We start from the raw sequence: 24,825 nt of genomic DNA, 5'->3' as shown, positions 1-24,825 counted from the left end.
AGCTTCAGGATTTTAGTTTTCCATGTTTTTAGTCAGGTCTTTTCTGACAGAACAGTTGATGGAACACTCATTCATTCCAAATAGCTGAGTAAGATGGAAATGGAAGGAAATACTAGATTCTGAATGTAATTGGGAATGTGCTCTTTATGGTGAGTGCCTAGGCTGGAGTATAACTGCAGAGCCCTGGCAGTCAATGGGGACAGGATGCCGTTCTTTGTGGAAGTGGTGGGTCAGCTGACGTTCTGGGTGATGGTGGCTGAATTTAGACAGGTGTGATGAATCTGAGGGAACGGATGATAGGCAAGAATTTGGAAGTGGTTTCTGTATTTTCTGTACTTTTGGACAATACCATGTAGTCCTGATGGGCCGTTATTAGGGCAGCTGTGTGTAATAGGTTGTGAAATACAAGAGTTGTGGGCAGGAGTGGAGATATGTACAGTTTGGGTGGAGATTTGCAGAATTTCAAGAAATACTTGGATATATGCTTCCTTATTCAGACAGTGCTACAAATCCTTCAAGGTTTTTTATGTTAATAGTGTTTTGGAATGTATTTCTTTACGTTCAGTATGGTTTTAGCCAGCTTAGCTGCAGTGATGCCTCTCTGTTATTCAGGGATATCTTTCTCTGTTCAGCCTTCCATGTTTTGCTCTCTATTGGCATTGGTCTGTGTACCTGTTTTCTTCTGTTGAGGTTACACTGACACTCCAAAGCTGGCTAATAGGATTTCCCATGAAGCAAACCATCTCACATAGCTAGGAAATCTTCTTTCCATTAATAATTATTCTGCCCAAATACATGTTTAATTGAACAAATTATGTGCACCTACAGTAAACTACTGTGTGTTATAATTTACTAAGGTATAGAAATAATTTATCTGTATTCTGGGCAGTTTATTTTATGGCATTTTTGATCCACATTGTTCTTTCAGGGGAGTATCTGACTGTTATTGCAGTTATTGTTTTATTATTATTTGCTTTGTCTCGTTCCTGTTTCTGTGGGTTTTCACTGATCTGTTCTTCCTTTAATATAGTTTTGAAAAAGTCAGTATTCTTTGTGTGTTGGTGCTCTTCGCTTCATTGCTGCATTCTAGCTACGTTTTCAATACTGCATGAAAAGTATGACTTGGAATGCTTTTGCAATAGTTAGGTTTAGAGACTGATAATGACTACAAGAACATGTAAGTGGATACAGGTATAAAATTACAATGTTTCATTTTTGTACTTGTGGAAATTCTAACAGAAAAGGGATGTCATTTATAAAATTAACCTTTTTCCTTATACAGCTGAACCACAGAACCACTTCAACAGATTTTCCATACATACTCAGTTTACAAAGCAATAAAAGTACAGGTATATTAATTATAGTTGTAATATCTGTAGCATATTAGAAAGTGGATATTGTACATTGTGAAGGACATAATTTGTTGGCATATTGGGGGGATGAGGTCAAGTACGAGACATGCTCCCCTTTCCCCTTTTACCTTTTCCTTTTCCCCTTTGCTCTTATGTCAAAACCTGAAAAGTTCTAGGTAGTGCATGTAATGTGCTTATTACCATCCATTTCCAAGGCAGAATATGGCAGGTGAGGGTCCTTGGTGCACAGTGGGAGATATTCTATCCTTTTTAGGATTGCTATATTCTGGAATATCTGTATTTCTCTTGTAATACAGAGCAGAAGCAAGCTGAAGATCTACTTTTATTGTACATGAGTAGGTCACCCATACATTGGGCTATGCGGTACTGCTTGTGCAGAGTGGGGGGCAGTGTCCAGCTGCTGCACCTCGCAGAGCACAGGAGCACATCAGGCAAAACCTGTGATCCAGACTGTCAAATTTTCCTACATATCCTCTGGCTTTGGTGTGAAAACAGACTACTTCACACATTTTATGGAACAGATTTCTCCAGCTGTGCATGCTGCGTAAGCAAGGAGGGTGGCAGAACCATCATCACACTGCCTATCTCCATACTTTGGGTACATTTCTTATGGAAGTGAATATTGAGTAGTAGCTTCTTTCCATGACTTTGAAATTGATCGATAATCTCAGGAAAGCTGAGCAGGGAGGTAAAGGAGATCCAAGTTTGTCAGATTGCTGTGGTTGTTGTGACCTACTCCCATGCTTCTGTTTCCACACTTACTGTCCCTCTGAGGTATCAACATGTGCTCCTGTTCCTGTCCATTCCCAGTACTCGGTACTCTTTTTGTGCTGCTCCATTAGCTGTTGCCCTAACCTGAAGATGGAGAGTGGTCGGTTGGAGTTTGTAGCTAGTCCAGGAATTTAGGAGTGTTGCCTGTACTGATGCAGTCTTGATGTAGCCACTGGAAGCCATAAGGCTGTATGCGGACTGACGTGTTACATCACAGAAACAAGAGTTATAAATGCATCCATGTGTGCAGTGCTACTACTGAGTTTACTAAATGCTCTAGATCCCATTTCATGCAAGGGTTTTCTGTATATACCATGTGTCATTTCTGTCATGATTGCTAGAGAATTGAAACAGATTGATTGTACCTTCCCCCATGTAATGCTAATATCAGATAGCACTAACTTTCTTTTAATCATTTTTTAAGTATTTAGGAGGGCTTTTTATAGAAATGCCTTTTAAAGTCGCAGAAAAGAGAAAATCTTTCACTTTACTTGCTTTACTCTAGAAAGCAACCAAAGCTGTCAGTGTGTGAACTGTACTTGTTTCTGTCTCTGAATACGCGTCTACAATCTTCCTGAAGGAGATGATCAAGCTGAACTTATGTTTCCTACCCCACTTTCAAATCACACTTTGCTGACCTGCTCCTTTTGTTAATGTGATTTCTAAATCTATTGTAAATGTTATCTGTAGACCTGTAAAGTGAAATCCTTGTTCCTGGGAAATCGGTGGCAAAATTCCTGCTGACTTCCCTAAGGCCAGAATTTCCATCACAGGGTTTTGATATGATTTGGTAACAGATTTGCAGATTTAATTTATGCATTGCATTAGAATACTTTGTGTAAGATAAATATGTTGTTGGTGTAAAGCTGTGTTTAAAGTAATAGTTGTGTGTCTTTGTTTTTACTTTTGGTCTTTTAGTTTCCAGCGTGTTGTCCTTTTTGGTTTTGTTTTATTGCTTTTTCTTTAATTTTGCTTACCAGAGCCAAAGCCTTAGTAGAAGAACAACGCCTTTTGTTCCTAGGGTTCAGGTAAAGACTTCGTCTGCCTGACAGAAACTAAAGTTGTGTTTTTTTCTTTTGTTTGTTATGGAAAATGCATAGTAGGAAAACGTTATGTTATAGTCCGTTTTCCCATATTTTTAGTGTGTTGCTTTAAACCATATTAACAAGTTTCATGTCATCTTGTGAGCAGCTTGTAAAATTCTGCATGGGGGTTAAAATATTAAATTAAAATTTAAAGAGACAACTAGTTTTTATTTGCTGTTTACCCAACATTAAACCCATACAGGTTTCAATAGTGATGATGGCTATGCATCCCACATACAAAATATCTGTACTGTTTAAGCAATAAATAATTTTGTTCTTGAGGTCATTATATAAAGATGAATGTCTCTTTAAATCATTCATTATCATTACTTAACACATCCGTTTTTGCATTTTCCAAGTAATAGTAGTGCCTTGAGTGGAAGACAGGCAAAAAATTTGTACCTTGTTTAAAGAAACAAATTTCTTGTGTATGAAACTTGGTTCCTTCATTTTAAAGTACATCAAAATAACCAAAAGTCTATGTAAATAAAAAATGAATTCTCCCATTGTGTTACTGAATTTATTTAGCTTTGGTATTCTGTTTAGGTACAAGTTGTTTGCCTTTTTTCATTAGGAAACTCCTAAGGTATTGTAGATTAACGCAAAAGTAGGTTTTACTAATACGTTACAAAGCTTATCTTGCTTTGCTGCATGTTTTTCATTTTTTTGTAAATAGAATAGTATCTGCTTTTCTTACAAAATATCTGTATGGAGATGTTAATATTTGTGTGGGAGCTGTATAAATGTTTCTCTTGTTCAATTGCTCAAGGAAAGATGTAAAGAATGTTCTAAATGATCAGAATGAGATGACTAAATTTCATATTGAAATGGAAAAAACATCATATATATATTTATAAAGGAATTCTAAATAAGACTGTAGGAAATGGTTTGGTTATGACTCATATTTGATAAAGTACAGTTTTTTTCACAATGTATTATTTCCCAAAAGTGGTCCTTACAACTGCTTAAATGTAAATTCAAAATAAAGAAACTAAAAAAAAATACAAGATTAGAAAAGTAATGTCTTGATAGTAGTGTTTTAGGTCAACACATTATTATGTGCTACTGACATAAACTGGCTTTGTACTAAAAATTTAAAACCTCCTTTAGTGTGATTAAGTTGGCTTCTGCTCATGGTAATGAAATCAAAGAGGGGTACAAATTCAATGACAAGTTGTTAAGTAATTCATAAAAGTAAATATTGTATATGACATAACTAGTCCTTTAAATATTTATTATCTTTTTAGATAGGTGCAAAATAAATAAAGAAATGATTTGACAATTGATTGTTCAATTTAAAAAGGAAACATCTGCCTGAAACCTGCGTGTTTCATGAAATACTGCAATGTAGAAGTAACAGGTAGTAGTTCCTTATTTTAACCACATTATATAAAATAAAGAAATAGACATAAAAATTGCCAGTTCTACTTAGACTAATATCCTCTAATGAAAAAAAAATTACTTTGATCAAATGATTATGGTAGTAATTTAAGAAAATAAAACAATTGTAATGCTTGATAGAGAATATCCAGCTAGAGGTGAAAGTGTGAGGCTTACTCTCTCACCTCGGGTTGGATTATTTTTGATATTGTAGATAAGAATTGTCTTTAGCCCCAATTTCATTTCTGCACAATGTGCAGTCATTGTGGACCTCTCTTAACAGGTTTTTGCAGAGCTCAGTAACAGCCAAAGCTAAACATAATGTTTGTGAAAAGAGTTCCTGAAGAACTCAAACTTATGACCTTGGCAACATCTTTACAACTAGACTATAACAAAAAGTCCCCCATCTTCCCACTTTTAGTAAGGATGATAGATAGATAGTTTAAAATTGATTAATTTAAGATATGTTTACAAGGCAGGCTGCAGAGAAGAACAGAAATTCTCCAGTGGTCTTTAAACAAGGGTATCAGAAGCAGTCCAGCAGCAGTGTAGAACTCTAGTTACTTTTTGGCATGAGAAATTAGCTAACTCAGAGCTCTGAGCTGTTGTTTATGGTTGTCAGGAAGTATACATTACATTGTGGGCTGTGGTATAGCTGTGTCTCTAGAATTCTCTTTAACAATGTGGATCTCCAAACATTTCTGTTTAAACCTATTTGTTTCATTGCTCTCAACAGGAAATGCACATCTTGTTCTTGCTTGCATCTTCTTTACTTGTTAGTCTGAAACTGATCCTGGTGATAGATGTCCCCAGTTCTGGCACAAGTTCCTTTTCTGCACTTCTCTCCATGTCATTCCACTCATTTTCTAGCTCTTGTACCACTGGATGATTTAAAACTTATCATTATTATTTTAATTGGAAGAAAACCACTCAATTTCCTTTTTTTCCCTACAATACACCCTTCTCCTGAACTTTTACTAATTCTGCAGTACTTGGAAAAGTGCATATTTATTTCCTGAACTTTTAGATTCAGTTTACCGTATCAACAATTTTCTAACTTAGAGTGATGCTTTGTGATACCTTTGTAGGGAACAATCTGTTCTTAAATTTGTGTTTTCCATGCAGTATCTCTTGTTTACTTGGTGGAGCCTCCTTTTGAGCCAGAGTTGCCATGAAACCACTGTTTTTGTTCTAACTTCAAAAATGTCAGACATCCTTTTTGCTTTATCAAAAGCAAAATTTGATCATGTATGAAAATATGTGCATGCATCTATCTGGCATTATTGAAATCAAGATGAAGCCACTAAAAAAGAAATTCTTAAGAGTGCTGGATTAGGGCAGCCTAAATACCTCCATAATTTTCTGGCCTTCATATCCTAGAAGCTCTTCAATTTAACAGCCTTTTCTTGTATTTTTTCCAGCATATCAGACAGCAACTTAAGCAGATAGCAATAATACTTTGGTTTAGCAACCTTCAGTAGTCAGGATTTGGTAGAGGTATGTTTAACAATATCCAAAGCTCACCTCAGCTATGCTGAAGACTTTACCACCTCAGGGCAGTTTCTGCATCTGCATAAGCTTAAGTCCAAATAAAATGATTGCTGCAAGCATTTTTTAAAATAAACTGAGATTTTTTTTTTTTTTTGCAACAACAGATCCTGCTGGTATATTTCTTTTTTTCAGAATAATACAAGAAAGAAAGAAAAGTAGTATCTCAGTTTCAAAATATTACGCTAATAAACAGCCATGTAGGTTACATGAAAAATTATAATGAACAACAGAAGAACAAACATGCCTGGCCAGCTGTCTCTTAAACCCAGTGATGTCTGAGTAGGCTGTGGAGGTAGAAATCAAGCTGCAGAGCAGGTAGTCTGTCCCAGTGGCACAAGTTTTATCTCTTTTCCATGAGATTCGTGAAGCAACCCTTTCATAACAAATAAAGAAAAAAAGTGTAGCATAGAATTAAAAGCTTCAAATATTATCTGTTTTTAAATCTAAAGTTATCACTTAAGATATGGTGTGCCTGTATGTGCTGTACACAAAACCACATTAGAATAACATAGTTAAGCAAACAGTCAAGCGTTCATGAGACAGGAATATAGGAAGTGGCAATAATAATATTATCTAAATTTTCTTAACTGATTTCCCTTACGAATATGTATTAGAGTCTGGGTCTTAATTACATGATTACTTCTTTTCTAGAACTCTGACCTCAATCAGTGCTCTGAATAGAATTTCTAGGTAAGATGAGATCTAAAAGAAAAAGGATGAAACCTAGTAAACTGAATTTATGTGCTTAATGTATGTAACAACTTATGCTAGCTTCAAATAAATCTGAGGTGCCTTGGGGAGGAGCTTAGACTTGTACAGTCAAAGGAAAGAACTAAGTACCTCAATATCTGCAGTGAGTGATCCAGCCCAAATAAAGGACACTTATCCCCATTAACTCTGTTTGAAACTTAGACTACTTCGGAGGGTGAGTTGAATCTGAATAGGGAGGCATCTTCTTCTGAGGTTACAGAGAACCAAACAGGAATACTAGATACCTGCATCCTCACTTAGGATGCAACACCAACAGTCAGCTTTTATATACTGTTCTATGAGTAGGAGACTCCTTCCAGAAACAGGACTTCTGTGCTTTAAGCTCTGTTTACACTGAAGAGATTGAACCTGTCTCTCAGGAAAGTGCCTTTATCATCAAGCTATTGCATATCCTTTTCTTCTCTGGAGTATGAAGTGTCATCTGAAGTTGAGATACTGTGTGACTGGGAATATGAGTGTGTGGTGAAAGCAAAGAAAGCTTAATTTTTAGTGTAGCAGATTCCAGACCTGTTACCCAGAATGTAGATTGGTCTTGTATTAGACCACTATTGGTTAAAAAACAGAAAGAATCCTATGAAGCTCAGACCAGACCCTCATCTCTGCTTCCCCCTGAAGACTACCTTCTTCACCTGACTGCAGAAGAGTTCTCGTTTCTTGTCCTCTGCATGGCAGGTATTCGTACCTGGAAGCCTGTCTCAAGGAGTGCAGCAGATGTACCACCCTATGGATGACAGACCATCTCACAATTTCAGGACGCATTAAGTTTAGATGCCCGTTTGCCTGAATATAGGTTACAATGGAAGTGTAGTCAAGAGCTAGGTGCATATCTGCCAAGGGAACGAGCCTAGGGAAGGAAAGCATTATGAGCGTGTGTTACAAATAAGTTTCCAGGACTTCAACACTAAGTGGAAAGATCTTTAGAAAGCTTTCAGGTTGGATCACTTTCTAAGTGAATTTTAAGTGCTTACATCTTAAATTATCTAGGTCAACGAAGTCCTATTCAATAAGTTTTTTACAGGTGTTAACCTCCACATTCGCATCAGCCAGCATGGTTTTGCAGTGTATTTTATGCGTTGTAATTTTAGCCTTCACGTTCCATCATTTACATCAGGATTGCATTGTCACAGTTTCTTAGATGTTCTAAGCTTTTAAAAGTGCCATTCCTGCCTGTGTTAAAAACTGCTGAATGGTGGGGGTTGTAGATTCTGCTCTGTTAGTCAGCTGCTTAGGTCTTTCAGTGCTGAGCATCACACCTGTGCATCGAATATTTAAATGTTCTTCACTTTTTGGTGTTATGAATCTTTTCTGCATACTACTCAACAAAGCTATAAAAGAAAAAAATAATTTCCTCATCAGCTTTCCTTTTATGCATGTGCTATCCCATGTTTATTTCACAACATAATATAGATATAATATTCTATCAGGTGTGGTAGGATTGTCCTGCATTTATTGATTTAGAATTGAGAAACTATGATGAGAGTCTGAGATAACCAGGGTCTGTCCAGGCATAATACACACCTCAGACTTCAGTTCCAGTGCTTAACTTAGCACTACAAGTCAGGCTCCAGGGTCTCATGCCAGACTCTCAGACAATGAGGAACATGCCATTTGTAAATACCTTTTGAAATGTTTTAATGGATCTACCCCTCAATACACGAGAGCTCTGGGAAAGAGGAAGGGATGGAATCCAGTCCTCTTGGACTGCACCTGGCTATCTTAAATGGCTGTCCTTTCTCTCCTTGTGAATAGGAAAGACAAGGTTCTTGTAGGAAAATACCATACCATCTGAATATTGTCATAATACTTATGCACAGGAGAGTCAGAGTTAGATCAGTCCTATTCCCAAACTCATTTTTCATGTTCAGTGTGCTAGTCTAACTCCTTGTTTCTTATTTTCCTTTCCAGTTTTCTGCCTTGACATCTTGTCAGATTTTCTTTCATCCCAGTCTCTCTGTGCAACATATTTTGTGCCAGTTACAGAATGGCTCGTTCTTTTTTCACTTCATTCCATCTCTCTCATTCAGTCTGTTTTTGCTGCTCTGTTCTTCTATGGTCCCTGACATTGGTGGCTCCATTCTTCCATGTTTCACCGAGAAGCATCCCGTATCCTTTATTTCTCAGTAATTCTAAAGCAGTTTCTGATTTTTTTCCTTCTTCCTTCTTCTAATCTCATGAGAATGCAATCCTATCCTCCCCTCCATGGGGTTCTTTGTCCATTCTCTTACTCCCAGTTTCTTCCTTTCTTCTCTTTACATCTAAGTCAAATGACTCCTTGGTTTACAAGTGCCTGTGCTGTATAATGGAGTGCTAGTAGTGTGAACACAGGAAAGAGACAGTCTTCTGGCCATAATTCTGTCTCCTGACCTTTCCTGCAACAAGCCAAATTGCAGGGGATTATGGGGAAAATATGCCCATTATGTACAAGTTTTTCCAAATTTTTTTCAGAGCATCAAGAGAAAATTGGAAGGGATAAGTCAATGCAAATTTCAAGTTCTTGTTCTAAAACACAGATGTTAGAGCACCTCAAAGAAATGGTGTCAGGAGATTTAACTTCCGGCTTAGAGTCATTCTCCAAACATTTTGGCTGATGTTTTGCTGCAAAAATCCAGTCTGAAACAAATATAGCGAAGAAATACTTAGCTTGAATATGAGCACATAATTCTGGTTATATTTTTGGCACCCATGTCTGGATTATCTCACCTTCACTCAGTCACAGTTTGTGATAGTGTCTGGATCACAAATATATTGCATTCTGCTTAAGCAAGGATAATTTTTCCTGAAAAAGCAGATGAAGAGGATTGTCTTCAGTGCTACTCCCCTTGAAGTGTGGGACTAGCCAAGTCTGTCCTTTGCTCAAGGGCTCCCAAGGAAGCCTGCGGGTGGATACATTTAGTCTTAGAGAACATTTAGGTTGACTTGCACTTCAGAGGTCATTAAAGCTTTGCTTTGGATTCATACAGTTGGTGAAAGCTTTCTACTTGTGATCTGTAACTGGATGAAGCTACCTAATAGTCTAGATAATTCTCAGTTTTGAAAAAATACTGACAAAGCCCCTTGCTTTGCAGGAATGTAGGAACAGCATCTAGAACTCACTTGAATGTAATGTATTAAGGATAATTTCTCTCACACTTTAGTAGCCACAGAGCTACTGTTGGTACCAGAAACCTATAAAGTCAGTAGTAGGGCTAACAGCATCATAATAAGAGGACAAGTATCCTCCCTTTTTTAATTTCCATTCAAACACTGCTCTTTGGTGGCTGCAGGAGTTGCTAGATCTAAAGTAATGGAGAAGGAAAAAGTACACTGCCACCATTGAATGAGTTGGTGTGTCTTAGTGTAATCTCACTTACTGAAGTATTAGGGATGGCAGAAAGCTAAATTAGCCTCTTGGTGGTGGGTCAAAAGTCTTGAGAATTTCATCAAGACCTTTCTTTAAGTGACTGAAATGCTGAAGATGAGGATCTATGACAGCAGATGGAGACCCTGTCTCTGAAATGATGTGAGATGGGGTCCACAGAAAGTGTACCTTCTCCTGGTTACGTTTACATATGCTAGAGTATATTCATGCCTAAAGGTGCACTGCTTGGTTAGGTGTGGAGTTGGGCATTATCCTCTTTGATTCCCTTAGTTTCAGGCAGGGTCAGTGTTTCTTTAAATGTCCTAGTTTGTCCTCTGTCTCAGGCAAACTCCCCATGAAGAGAGCCTCCTCTGTCAGCTGTAGTTAATGATACGGCAGTGGTACTGCCATGTAATGACTCCCTGGGTGTTTGTAAAACTTTGTTTTGTCCTAACTGCACCATTTTCCCTTCCACAGAAAGTGCTCTGAAGTAGGTGTACCCTCTCTTTGAATAATGTATTTGCAGCTATAGTATTCAAACTGAAATAGCTAAATAGCAGCTTCTAATGACTGTAGTAAAAAAGGATAGCAGACCAAGTCTAAGAATGATGAATAATAATTTTTACAGACGAATAATTTTAGTTTTTGCCTAGTTGTTGCTGAGTTGGACTGTGAATAGGGTTGGACTACTGAGCCTCCCTATCTTACAATTTCTGGAGGGCTTATATGATTTCAGCATGAGTCTCTGCATCTTGAAAAACATTTAGAGATTTGAAGTATTTATGGTCTTATCCCATAGTCTTTCCAGCACAACAGGCCATGAAAAATTAATTCATTCGTTGTGCATAAACTCCTTAGAAATGTATATATATGAATACCATACATCAGTAATGCAAGTAATACAGTATCACTGCCAAGAGAGAATAATCCTAACAAGAGCACCACGTGAAAAACAATTAGTATGAAATAATGTACTTATTGTACAGGGTTTTTAAAAAAGAGTAACTCCTGGTACATACTGAAACTACTATAGTATTATTTTTTTATGCTTTGTTATGTATACAAAGTAGAACATGATATTTTCTGTTTAAGTAACCAATATAAATAGAAGCTTATGAGCAAAATTAATTTTAAGGATTAATGTGCTACTTTGTTGTAGAAATAAGTTCACTAATTAATATTTTCTCATTACAGATAAAACTGTGGTATGACAAGGTTGGTCATCAGTTAATAGTGACAATATTGGGAGCAAAGGATCTTCCTTCAAGGGAAGATGGGAGGCCAAGGAATCCTTATGTTAAAATTTACTTTCTTCCAGACAGAAGGTAGGGTGAACACAAAGACAAGGAACATTTGAGTAAGAATTAGTCTGATACTCAGATGGCACGCACAGCTGAGTTTACTGGTCATACATATACAGAAAAATCTTACAGTTTGGAGGTTCTTTATTGAACACACTAGGTAACGGTAATGTGTCTTGGAACACTAAACACAAACTCACTTTCACTGGATATTTTATTAAATACCAAATAGAAAAGGAAAGGTAAACATACATAACTGCATGAGGATTTGCAAAGAATGTTGTTAGTGTTTTATAATACCTTTATTTTCTGTGACAGTTATTCCTGTCTAGAGCAAAGAAAATACTTCAAAGTTAGGTTCACAGGTTTCTGGACTGATCAGTCCAGCAGTTTTGGCATCTGAAACCTATAGATTTCATATCACAGTATAAGTGAGTTAAGGCTGAAGGGGACTCAGCTGAGAATTCTCAGATGCACCTTGGAAACTTCCCCCAAAGCATAATATTAATGATATTAATCTGGACTGGCATTATATATTCATTTATGGAAAATTAAACTGTGGTAGGGAGCCTTATTCCTGAATAGCTCCTTCATTTTTAGTCCATGATTTACTGTCATTTCTACTTAGGTGGTTTCCCAGCTGATTTTTTTAATTGATATTTCCTCAGATTGTGTCAGTAGGAGAAAATGTTTATCTTTATATTGTAGTGTGTCAGTGAAATAATTCAAAGATTTAACCTGACTCAGTATATAAAAGATTGATGAGTGGATTGCTTAATCTGTAGAATAGGAAGTAACTTTACAGTTTGTATTTTTACATCCTTTGCTTTTCCTAATATCTAAACTGGGAAGATGTTAATTATCTTCAGTACCACTTGAGTTCAGCAGGAATTAAAACTATTCAGTGTTTTAGAAGACACTGCTTTTCCACTTTCATTGTATACCATATGTTGACAAGAAAATTTTCTATGACTGCACAATTTGCTGTATCATTGACGACAAAAAGGTTTTGGGTGGATTGTCTTGGACTTGTCAATATTTGAACTGTTGGACTAGATTCTTAGTTTATTCAAATTGCAGTAGTGTGTTTAGAGATGCTGAAGCTGTGCTAAACTGAGAATCAGGTCTGCTTAAATTATCTTACCTGCTTTTTCAAGATTAATAAAGCTACCAAAAATATCTGTGTTCAGAATTCTTCACAATGTAAGTTGTAGTAACTAACAATACATAGAAGAAAAATATTTAATTAAATATTTTCAAGTATACAGATACAAAAACTTATAAAACATAAAATTTTATTATGCTATACTGTTGTTTCCCATTTATGTGAACTATTCGGAACTTTTTCTTTCATTATTATATGTGTTTTCTATCGCTTATATAAGAATCAGCAATTTGTCTCGTTGAATTGTGTCTTTTTTCTGACATGCAAGTTGGTTTCCCTTTCTTTAGAAGTAAAAGCTAAGTAAGCAACAATATATTTATTGTGTAGTTGAAGGAAATGTGCTAGAGTTAAAACGTGCCTAAATAAATCAGGTGTTTACTTAGGTGATGATGCTGAACTCTCTTTGATTAAACAAATTTCATTGGAAAACCTTGTCTAATGTAACTTATTTCAGTTCTCAAGGGTAAACAAATCTTTATTATAATAGAAATAATTACATTATTTGTTTTAACAGTGTCTAAAAATATTATTTCTTAGTTAATATTTCTATCCATCTTCTAAGTGACACTTCAGAAATATAGTAACTATATTACAGTTGTAAGTATTAGCAAACAGACAGTATCTGCATTGCCATATTAAAAAATCCACGTAAATTAGTATCACAGCTGCATTATGCAGCAATCAGCAGGTTTAAAACTAAGCACTATTATGAGAACTCTTGTCAGTATTCTCAGTAGAAGGAGCGTGGCTGTTGTTTTCCAGCAAAACTTGTTTATATCAGAAAAAAAAATAATTATTTCACACAGAAGTATTCTGCAAAACTCATTGCTTTCAACAACACCCTGGAGCCAGAACCAGGAGTTCCATGGTAGCCTTGCATAGAGACCTCCTTGGGCTCCAAAACATAAGGCCAACCTTGTAGTGGAGATCCACCTTCAACCTGGGTGGACCCTTGGAGTGACCCAAAGGATTTCAGGAGCTGTTTTGAGAACACTGTTCCTTCCAGTGTTGCCAGAAAAAGACATGTAACTCATTCTTGGAGCTTCCAGTTTCCCAGCTGTGGAGCCCTTAGTCAGGAAAACCCTGCAGAGAAGACCCCGCACTGCCCACAGCTCCATGAGCATTCCTTCATGTGGGCCAGCTGCTCCCTCCTGCTCTGCAGTTTGAGAGTCAGCTGCTGTAGGACTGGAAGCTTGAGTGAAAGAGCTGGCTCGTTTATCTGAAGTGAAGATTTTTGCTGTGCCCAATGTCGTCTGCATACGTGTTCTACTGTCAGACTGTGCCTCATGGTTTGCTTTACAAATTGCTGTTTTTCAGGGAACTTCTTAAAATTGGGATTGGCACGTGAACTGGAAATCACCTACCTTTAGTTTTTAGTATGAAGTTATGAATTAATTACTGAACTTTATTTTATCATAAAGGACTAATCCTGACATAGATTATAGTGTCCATAATACTACAAAATGTACTGCTGGTTTAAGATTTCCTACTTTCCATGATATACTTGTTACAGTATAATGGCCTTTTGAACATTTTTAATTTTTAATTTTTTTTTGCAGTGATAAAAATAAAAGAAGAACAAAAACAGTAAAGAAGACATTGGAACCTAAGTGGAATCAGACATTCATTTATTCTCCAGTTCATCGGAGAGAGTTTAGAGAACGAATGTTAGAAATTACTCTTTGGGACCAAGCACGAGTTCGAGAGGAAGAAAGTGAATTTTTAGGAGAGGTATACAATTATGGTAGTTATTATAGAAATACGGTTGCTTGCATATTCATGTCCAGATACAGCATTTTTGAAAAAATTATTAAATATAGCAAAGCAAAACTGTTTTAAATTGTTGTATTTGTCCTTATTTCACTTAGTAGTAAACGAATAGTGATCTCACACTTATCACATAGTACTGATATGAGATTCTTTCTGTGTTTGTTCTGTTTTAGTAACAGCATGCACATGGTTTCTCAATTTCTTTTAGAATTGTTCATTAAAATCCCTATTACCCGTAGTTGTATTTTACCAAAATAATGTAATGTTGCTGACTAACTTGCTGCAAGATATTTGAATGCTGTAAAGGTTGTCATAAGGTAATAAAGGTTTTGTGAAAGATTTTTGGTATATTTAGTGTTGTAAAAGGCACAGGAACTACTTTTATATTAAATGCAAGATTTTATAAAACTTCACACAAAGTAATTAACAATAAGACAATTATAGAATAAAATTTATGAACATACCTATTTTAAAATATTCTGTTATGTAATGCTTTCCAACTTTTAACCATTTTTTTCTTTTTTAGATTCTTATTGAGTTAGAGACAGCATTACTAGATGATGAACCTCACTGGTACAAACTTCAAACGCATGATGTCTCTTCATTGCCACTTCCCCATCCCTCACCATATTTGCCACGCAGACAACTCCATGGTGAGAGTCCCACACGGAGGTTACAAAGTAGGTTCTTAGTTTTACACAGTGTATATAGTTCATTTGAATTCATGTGTAAAGTATATTATATTCTTGTAGATGGGAAGCTGACAGAATTTGTGTGTTCATTTGTAGCTGTTATGAATTAGGTCATTTATAATTACTGATGAGAGTCTCACGTGCTACAAATGGTAATATTGAACACTGCAATGCACTATTTTTTTCTTATGAGACTACCTAGTTCGGATCCTTAGCTTAGGCAAGTTATCTTGGTCTTTTGCATTGTGCTGTTTTTATTTTGAAGTCCTATCTTCTATATTACGTTTATCATTTCCGTTTTTAACCAAAAGTGAATGTGCTGTACCTTTCTCTTTAGCTCATACTTTTTAAAAATATAGCGACCTGTATATAACGTCATATATAGCTAAATTAATACCATGGCCTATTGCCTTGTTTTGGTTCTATTTTACGTGGCTACATGCACAAATGGAATTTCTCTTAACATTCTGTTTTGTGGAGTTTGGTATACTTGATCCACAGTGGGTTTATGTTATCAGTGTATATTTTGAAAATAGAGTATATACAATATGCTAATAAAAATATATACGTAAGAATAAGACAGTAAAGGCTGAAAATCTGTTTCCTTGATCCTTCATTGTTTCTCTAGCTTAACCGCTCAGTACTGTCAGTGACTTAAAACTATCCTTCACTGAATTAACTGTATAAAGTATCAGTTGACACTGATATAAAAAACCCTGAAAAATCCAACAAACCAAAAACTATTTCCAAGAATTCTTTGCATTTTTTTGAGTCATTGTATGTGAGTACGTGTGTGCATATGTTACACAAAAACTCACAGAAACACATGCATGTGTAGCCACACAAACAAGCTTGGATATTTCAAATGTTCTGTGTGGATTCTCTATTAAATAATCCCTTGTATATAAGTATTTCAAGTAGTTGACAGTTTTTGTGTCTGTTCACTGGATGGTGAGAAGCATTAAAATGCTCCATATCATAATATTCTGAGATAGTTACATTAAGAGAGTTACAGTGCATAGCCTTCAAGCTGTAAGATTATACTTATCCACAAAAGGAGGAAAGAAATTATAGTTAACAGGTAAGGAGTTCTGTTTCAATTCAGTCCTCTTCATTCTTCTCAACTACCATGATGTTGTTTAAGCAAAGTTTTAAAATTATTTTTCTTTTATCTTTTCTGCCATCTTGTAACACGTTTTAGGAAGTTAAATTTTCCATGTAAAATTACTTTGACCAGACCAGCTGGACATTTCAGTATCTGTTTGTATGTGAAGTTAGTGAAATTCTGGTTTTCAGGAAATACTCAGTCCTGCAAAAAACCCCCTGTTTGTTTATAGTAATTCCTGTCTGTGCAGTAAATAACTGCCATGAAGAATGATCAAACAGTAACTGCTTTATTTTGGAAAAGATTGTAGTAATACTTGACTAAAGATCTGTTCAATGATACTGACTCAATATTTGAAAGTCGGTAAGTTTTTTTTAATATTAATACTAATACTAACACTAACAGTAACACTAATACTAATACTAATACACTAATACTGTGCTCAGCTGAATAATCTTATATGCCTGTCTGGAAATATAGAGGGAAGGACTTATTAAAACTCTGGTTTGGTGAAACACTAAGATTTGGTATAGAAATCCTGCTCATCAATGAAGATGATTTAGCCTGACTGTTCCTGGAGCAGTACTTTGTCAACTTGAGGTTCTGAAAACTTCAGCCAAATAAGCAGTGTCAGACATATTCACTGTGATTGCTGGAGAATTCACACACTCCTACAATAGATTATGCTATTTACATTTGTCCTGAGATCGGGATCCCATAAAGAAGGATTTTCTCTAGTGTCCTGGGAATATGTGCACTTCTTGAATCCTTGTGTGTCATAAATAATTTTCAGTTTAAACAAATAGTTTTACATGTACAGAACAAGGTCTCTTGGAATTAAAATCCTTCCTTTTTGAGGACTGGAAAGGCATCCAAATGGAAATTTAGCATCTGGTCAGAGTTCTACAATCGTAGCAGAATCCAATTAAAAATACAATCTTCTTTTAATTCTGTCACACCTCTAAAAATGGAAATAAAAGTATTTCTTGGTGTCCAGAGAGGTGGTGGAATATCCTATTGGAGATCTTCAGAACTCAATTAGACAAGTCTGTAAGCAATTCATTGTAAGCTGGCCAAGCCTGAAACAGGTGTTGCACGAGATGACCTCCAAAAAGCCCTTCCCAATCTAAACGTCATCACCAGTGGACTGGTGAAGGGCAGACTGCATATCTTATGACTGTTTGCCTTCACTAAGTAAAATATTTATAATATATTGATAACGCAAAGAAGTCTGGTTCTTTTACTTTTTTGAGGGGGTTCAAAAAAAATATTGTTAAATTCAATGTCTTAGTTTCTTGTGTCTGAAGCTCTTTTTGTGTCCTTTAATAACAACTCTTGTATATGATGAAACAAGATTTTATCCAGTGGAACATTACGACAATAAGAAAAACATCTCCAGAATGAAGACAAGGCATGTCTTGCAAGTTTGTGTGTCATTTCCAAAGCACATCTTAGAACACTTACTGTGCTGTTTCACAGTAGGCTGATTTCAATTTCTGGAGCTGGAAAATCTGAGCAGTTCAGTCCTCCCACCTTTTGTTCATTTCTGTGATGCCTCTCTGCATAGAATTAGTGAGTACAATATGAAGTACTTTATTTCATGCCCCCAAAAACTGTTAGTGTGAGAAATAACAAGGGAGATATTTTGAATTACAAGGTAGTTGTATAAATACATATATACGCAACCAAGCTTTCTTATCTTCATGATTGCCAAGTAGCTAGAAATACAAATATTTGAAGACAATACTTAAATGTTATTCTCTGAAGGCAGTTTAAAAAAGAACCACTTACACTTACCACTTCTATTCTCTTTTTAATATCCCTGAGTTATAGTGTTGCTGACGAAGAGCAGACTGTCAGCCCTGAAGACTGAACTCCTGTATTTACAGATAGCCAGTAGCAAACTGCAAGCTTCCCACAGAGCCCCATATGCCATTTTTTAGGAACCAGCTTTCAGAGACAGTAGCTTAGTTTCTACGTATATTTATCTCTCAATATCTTTGAGTGGGCTTTATCTTGTGGTACAGACTGATCTAAGCCAACTGTCCACCTTCTCTTGCCCAGTCCTCTGATCCGTACAATCCGTTACCTTCCTAGTGATGATCATTGCCATGCTTTTTCCTTAGTATTTTTTGAACGAAATCTACTTAGAAACTGGAACTAATATAAAATATAGGATTATGACTTCATAGGTCTATAAGCTAATTATATTTCAGATTTTTATAAACTGACTGTTTTTTATCCAATGAACATATTTTAAGCTTTTTCTTATTTGAAATGTGAAGTGATGAGCAGGTCTATTTTACTTATTATGCCAAACTTTTCAAATGAAGTTTTAAAATGGCTCAAACAAGGTCTAAGAGGTTTTAGAAATGATAGTGTTTGGAAATCAACATATAGAAGTCCAAAATGGTGGATCAAATTGTATTTTTTCAAGAACTGAACACTAGAAAAATAAGTCAGGATCAAAATAATTTTAAATAAATAGACTGTGAAGTAGCTTTCTTTTAAAGGGAATTTGACTTTCATTACTTTTAGAATTAAAGTCATTGATGACTCCAGTCACTGAGTTTCATGATTCTTAAGGCATATTAAAAAAAATCTGAAGGGGGAAAAATTACAGTAATGAGTATTTAAACTGTGGCTACAAAAATTCAGTATTGTTATGTTCTACAAAAAAAATCTGCATATAGTGTGCAAAAAACTATATATAACATTCCTTTTCTGAATTTTATTTATTCATTCAGATGGGAATAAAAAATTTATATAATGCATACGCAAGGTGTTTCGAATCACATGAAAAGTTTTTTGTCATCTTCTTTTGTCAGCTTTGTATATTTTCTTGAGTCAGACTATTTTCTGAGGCAATGCTGAGATTTTAACATGCTAGAAATTATTACATCTGACTGGAAAAAACAAACTGATAGACTGAATTCACAAACAGAAGACCCCATTGCTTACTAATTTTTGAAAACCACTTTTAGATGGACTTGTCATTGCTGGGTGCTGAAGTTTTTTTTTTTTTTAAAAGTTCTGTGGCTGTACCATCAAATCAAAGAGGAGTTATAACTGTTAATTCAAACCCTCTCTTCCATTACTGAAATGTTCAAATTTTCAAGACTATATTGTAGAACATTAAGAGATCACTTGCTACTACCAAAATCATTAAAACGTAATAATAATAAATTACGATGTATCTGAAACTTTACCCTGTGAAACCTGAGCCCCTGCATTTCAAACCTCAGCCTTCCAACGGAACTCTGTGGAGTCTTATTTTACTGCAGAATCAGGATCTTGCTGTCTCAGCAATTTCCTTTTACTTTGTTGCGGATATGGTAAGTCAGTATGATAATTTTAAATCAATGTCACTGAATCTTACTGGAGGGAATTATAATAATGCTGTTCAGTAGTAGGTGAGTTGTACTTAATGGAAACATGCATCAGTGACTTTTTTCCAAATTATAATATGGAGCATTTTATGGTCAGTGGCACAGACTATGAATGATGAATGTATTATAAGAATTTTACCCTAGAGAGCAAATAAAAAAATTATATGTATATACAGTATATAAGAATAACATTTTTCTTTTTAATGCTTCTTTCTTAATTTTTCTCTTTCTTTTATGGAGCACAGGCCTTGTGCATGTTATCTTTGTTTGCATACATTAATGTTTTGTTCACAGAATATGGGTATATATATTCCAATGTTGTATTTATTATACACCTATGATTTATTTATTGTATTTATCGCACATCTATGGTTTATTAAATACTTTAATTGAAAGGTATTTAACATGATACAGGGGTGTCTGTAAAGGCCCTAAACTATCAAAATCTTTTTCTTTTTCCTAATACAAGAAACTTATTTAAGATATTAATTCTACACTGTTTGAAAATTTTAAAATAAACTGTATTGAATTGTAATTAAACTACAAAAATACTTAAAATCCTCTTTTGAAGCAGTTTAAGGGAATTTGATTATTTATAATATTGTTGATTTTGTTATTTGATAGAATCATGTTATTAAACTACTCTTCTGTGATGTAATGATGGCAGAAAAGCAGTGTTCTTTGTTGAAATAACTAGTGGATAGGGTAAAGTAACTTTGCTAGACAGTTGATAAATAGCAAGTCAGGTGGCCTTTAAAAAGATTCTAAAATATATAGGTCCATACAGTAGCTTCCTTTTCTGGCTAAAGGTAGTGTGTAAGTTTTTTTAATTGTGGAAGCATAATAAACTATCATATAACAGTGTGATGGTTCTGATGAAGTTTTCAGATGGATTTAATACTATTCTGACTTTTTGCTTTATGTGTTGTAACTGTACAGAAACAAACATGGCTTCCTTAGTCCTCACTCCTGTTATAATCTCAGTATTTTTATATTATTGTTCTCAAAAGTCAATTGGTTTTAATTATATAAATAATTTCTAGATAGTGTTAATTTTTGTTTTAATTTTTTTTTTTTTAATTTTTTTTTTTTTGATGGCACTCTTGAACCTTTGGTAACTTTCTGATGTTGCTAGAGTAAACTAGAAAACTTCCCCATACTCCATTTTTAATATTTTTGTAGCCAGATTCAGTTTTTTATGAAATTCACACAAATATCAGAGAAGTCATACAGTAAAGCTCACATCTAGAAGTCTGTAAATGATGCTGAAATAAAGCCCAATTATTCACTTTGAAATTATATAGCCCAATGGAATTCTAGAGCTGGGCCATAAAAATTAATTGTGTTTATCAAGAAACCCAATTTGAAAATATATAGTTAGAAATTGTAAGTAGTAGATGATTTAGTGATATGGTCTACATATTAAAATAGTTAGTACTTGGACATCAGAAAAAGCGTGACTTGCCAGAAGATAGCTAGTCATCCAGTGAATTCTTAACAGCACCAGTTGCCAAGAAATTGAAATTTTCATTTTTCCTCTAACAATGCCATATCTTGTCATCTGAGGTGCATCATTTACTCATGGACTGTCACTCTTTAATATTTAAGATGGTGTGTGTGAGCTGTTCATCTATAAGGAATGAAAATATTCATAATGTCTTGCTAATGGCAAGATACTATTCATGTTATTCTGACTTCCTGCCTTCTTCATATTACCTTTTGGAAGTCACGTTTACAAAATCTGCAAACACAAAGTAACAATTCACTTTTCCATAACTGTCCAGATGTTTGCATACTATTATATTGCCAAGTTTAGAAAAGATGGTATAGTTGTATGGAAAGCTAAAATACATAAAACAGCCAGACCTAAGGAATGCAAACAATAAACTGGATATTGCAAGTATTTAATCATTGTGCTCACATCAGGACTCTTAAATTCACTGGTAACAATAATATGTAGATAAGGTATTCATGTACGTACATATTTAACAAATCAAGACCTAGCTGGAGACATAAGGTTGACTGGAACATCATTTCTGAGTCTGTTAAATTTAAAGTAGGATTCATAGCTACATCTCAGGGAAGTTCTGCTAATAACTTCCTGCTGAGATGCCAACAGCAGTGTGCAGTAACTTTAAGGGTAGCAGCTCATATTGTATGCCTCATTGAATATCCATTTTGCCCTTAAAAAGTTAAACACTTGCTTATAGTAAATGTGCAGTTGTATTTCATACTGGAAATGACTGTAATAGCTCTACTAGTCCTCTGTGACTACTGAGTATAAATGTTGATCGAGAAGTGACTGGCATTTTTGTGGTTTAATTTCTCCTAGCTGCTTGAGTTTTATTGTTTTGAATGAATGTGGCCTATAAGATAAAATTCTTCAGTCTTCAGCAGCAATTATAATGAAGTTTAAGGTTCTAACCATCCCTGTTACATGTATTGATTCATGTATTTTTCCCTGATACTACTTCATTTCAATATTTGTTTTCCAGATAGAGGCTTATACTCATATAATTCAGGTAAATTTTCAGCATGCCAGAAATGCATATTGCTTCCATATACATGCAAAATTTAATTTGATATTTTATTGGTGTGCTTTTGCTACCTATTGTGCAGATGCTAAATTGCTTAAACATTCCTTGGCTTTTCTTGTCTGCTTTTCAGTCATAGGTCTTGGCTTTCTTACTCTATTCTTAACATCTCAGTATTAATACTGGAGCAGTATTGTAACACTATACTTGCTTTGCCTGCCTTTATTTTAGGTAGAGCTTTGGTAGGTAAATTGTAGTGAGCTTTATTAAGTATACTAGGAAACTGCTATTTTGCTTAAGCTACATTAAAAGGAACACTGTTGTATTACAGCTGTTTGAGAACTAGTGTAAGTATTTTTAGAATACAGACATGGGGTAAGTGAAGTACTGGCAAAATCATTATTTATAGTGATACATATTTTACAGTTTCATATTGGTTTAAATCCCCAGTTACAAATCCAGTTGCTGTATCTGAGAAGTTTGCCTTAATTAAATATAAATAAATTCATAATGTACAGTTTTTACAAGCTTAAATTTTATAGTGCATTTCATGTGGGACTTTTTGCAGTTCTGGCAGTTTTAATTATGAGAATCTCTTTGAGAATTGGTTCATCTAATTATCTTTTAGTTATGTTTAAAAAATGAAACACACATTATTAAGAAAATAGATCCAATACCATGGTGGAGAGAAACAAAAACCCCACAGGATCTTTCTCAAGAGTAGTGCTAGTAAAACCCAGTTTCCAGTACATCTACCTTTAGTGTCCCATGTTTCTTCCTTTCCATTCTCTCATGAAATAATCTCACATTTTTCTCATGTTTTATGATAACTTCACATGGGAAGACACCATGTTTGCTGTGGCAACTGTGGACTTCTGCATGTGTGCATTAGCCGTAAATTTTAGCTCGATACTGTTTCGCATTCATTAAGGGGTTCTGATTTGTATCTCTCACTTCTATCCAGCAACCATTTTCAAAGATCTGTAGGAACTTAAATTTGGTATTTATACCCCCCCTGTCAATGTCGATGAAATTGGTCAAAAACTTTAAAAAAACACTATTATGTGCAGGAGAATAAAGTGACAGATTGACATGGAGGCAGCCGGACTGGATGAGAAATTAGCTCACACTAAGAACCCTCAGGCACAGACTGGATGAATATGAGAGAGGAAATTCTTAAGACAGTTGCTGTGAGACTGATTTTAGGGTTGCTTATATGTCAGCTTTGAACACAGAACAATTACAGGCAATGCTAAGTTACTTTAAGTGGTTGTGAAGGCCCTCTGTGAGCTTTAGGGAAGGAGCTCATAAGCACGCTTCACTACCCTTAGTTTCCCCAAGGAATTCACAAAACCTTGTAACAGCTTCCTGCATTGTAAGGGGCAGGATCCCCAGCTCAGGAACTTGGTCTTTTTTCTTTTTCCTTTTTTTTTTTTTTTTCCACAAGAAAAACAGAGAATTCCTGAGCCATAAATCTAGCACTTCCTTCTGTATTTATGCTGACTCACCTTAACTTTATTTCTCATTCTATTCCCTCTCCTAGTCCCTTCTGATAACTATATTGGTTGGTCACACAGGATTTAGTAGAGTTTTGAACCTCATGTGTTGGTCTTCTCTTGAGGCCTGTATCAGGAATATCAATGGGCAATATATGAAACACAGCAGGTATTATATCTTGCATTATTTCCCCTGTATATTAATAAGAGTGGAGCACAGCTCTGTGCCAACTTCAGTTGACAAGTAGAAGTCAGAAGATCTTTCACAAGTCTCCACAAATTTTGTTTGTTTTGCAAGAAAATATTTATGATTACATATTGTTTCATTGATTGGGAAGAGATCCAGTTATTTAGAATGCTGTTATGGAGAGAAATATGATTCTGTCAAAGTAAAATAGAATAGGATAGAATGGAATGGAATGGAATCGAATCGAATCGAATAGAATAGAATAGTTCAGTTGGAAGGGACCTACAGCAATCATCTAGTCCAACTGCCTGACCACTTCAGGACTGACCAAAAGTTAAAGCATGTTATTAAATGCATTGTCCAAATGCCTCTTAAATACTGGCAGGCTTGGGGCATCCAAAGAAGATTCTCTAAAAACTTCTTCAATGATTTCTGTATTATTTTTATACAGAAGTTGTTAAAGCTTTCCATGGCCACCAACACTGCAGCCTGTGAAAAGTTTTTTAAAAAAAAGTATTTGAGTCATAAAATAGAATAAAATGCCTCACATTTTTCTTCACATTATTGCTAGCCTTGAAGATGAAATATGGAAAGGTTTTTACACTAAGAAACTACTGTATTTAAAATTATTTTTCTGCCTAATAGAAAGTAAAAATGTAAATAGAAAAATAGTAAAATAGTAAAAACTTAAATAGAAAGTACTTTTTAAGTGGAAATTGACAATAATGAGCCTAATGGTTTTTATGTGGTGGGTGTTTTCCCCAACCTTGCAATGAAAGCTACAGTGCAAATGCCGTAAACTTCCAGTTCTAGTGTGCACGTGCTCTTGCAGAGTTGTCATGCTGGGTGGGCTGGTAGCTTGTGCAGCAGTGGTAGGGAAGCAGTAGGTAGGTGTGGGAGGGAAGGAGGATGCTGAGG

General features: G+C 35.2%; 1 protein-coding gene across 40 annotated transcripts in view; it reads left to right on the top strand.

The window, feature by feature from the left end:
- RIMS2 (regulating synaptic membrane exocytosis 2) overlaps positions 1-24,825 on the top strand; it is a 531,876-nt gene that overhangs the window by 309,450 nt on the left and 197,601 nt on the right. For 31 of the 40 annotated variants that reach the window (XM_068395878.1, XM_068395859.1, XM_068395866.1 and 28 more), the window contains 3 exons: positions 11,463-11,593; positions 14,294-14,465; positions 15,031-15,184. In XM_068395878.1, coding sequence (XP_068251979.1) covers positions 11,463-11,593; positions 14,294-14,465; positions 15,031-15,184 — 457 coding nt within the window. Of the gene's footprint in view, positions 1-3,124; positions 3,173-11,462; positions 11,594-14,293; positions 14,466-15,030; positions 15,185-22,185; positions 22,213-24,825 lie in introns of all 40 variants that reach the window. The other 9 variants (XM_068395874.1, XM_068395858.1, XM_068395856.1 and 6 more) reach the window with 2 other exon arrangements.

This window comes from Nyctibius grandis, chromosome 3 (assembly GCF_013368605.1).
Source record: "Nyctibius grandis isolate bNycGra1 chromosome 3, bNycGra1.pri, whole genome shotgun sequence".
In the NCBI taxonomy this organism is placed as follows: domain Eukaryota; kingdom Metazoa; phylum Chordata; class Aves; order Nyctibiiformes; family Nyctibiidae; genus Nyctibius; species Nyctibius grandis.
Note: the sequence above shows the minus strand (reverse complement) of the source record. Positions and strands in the feature narration are given on the sequence as shown.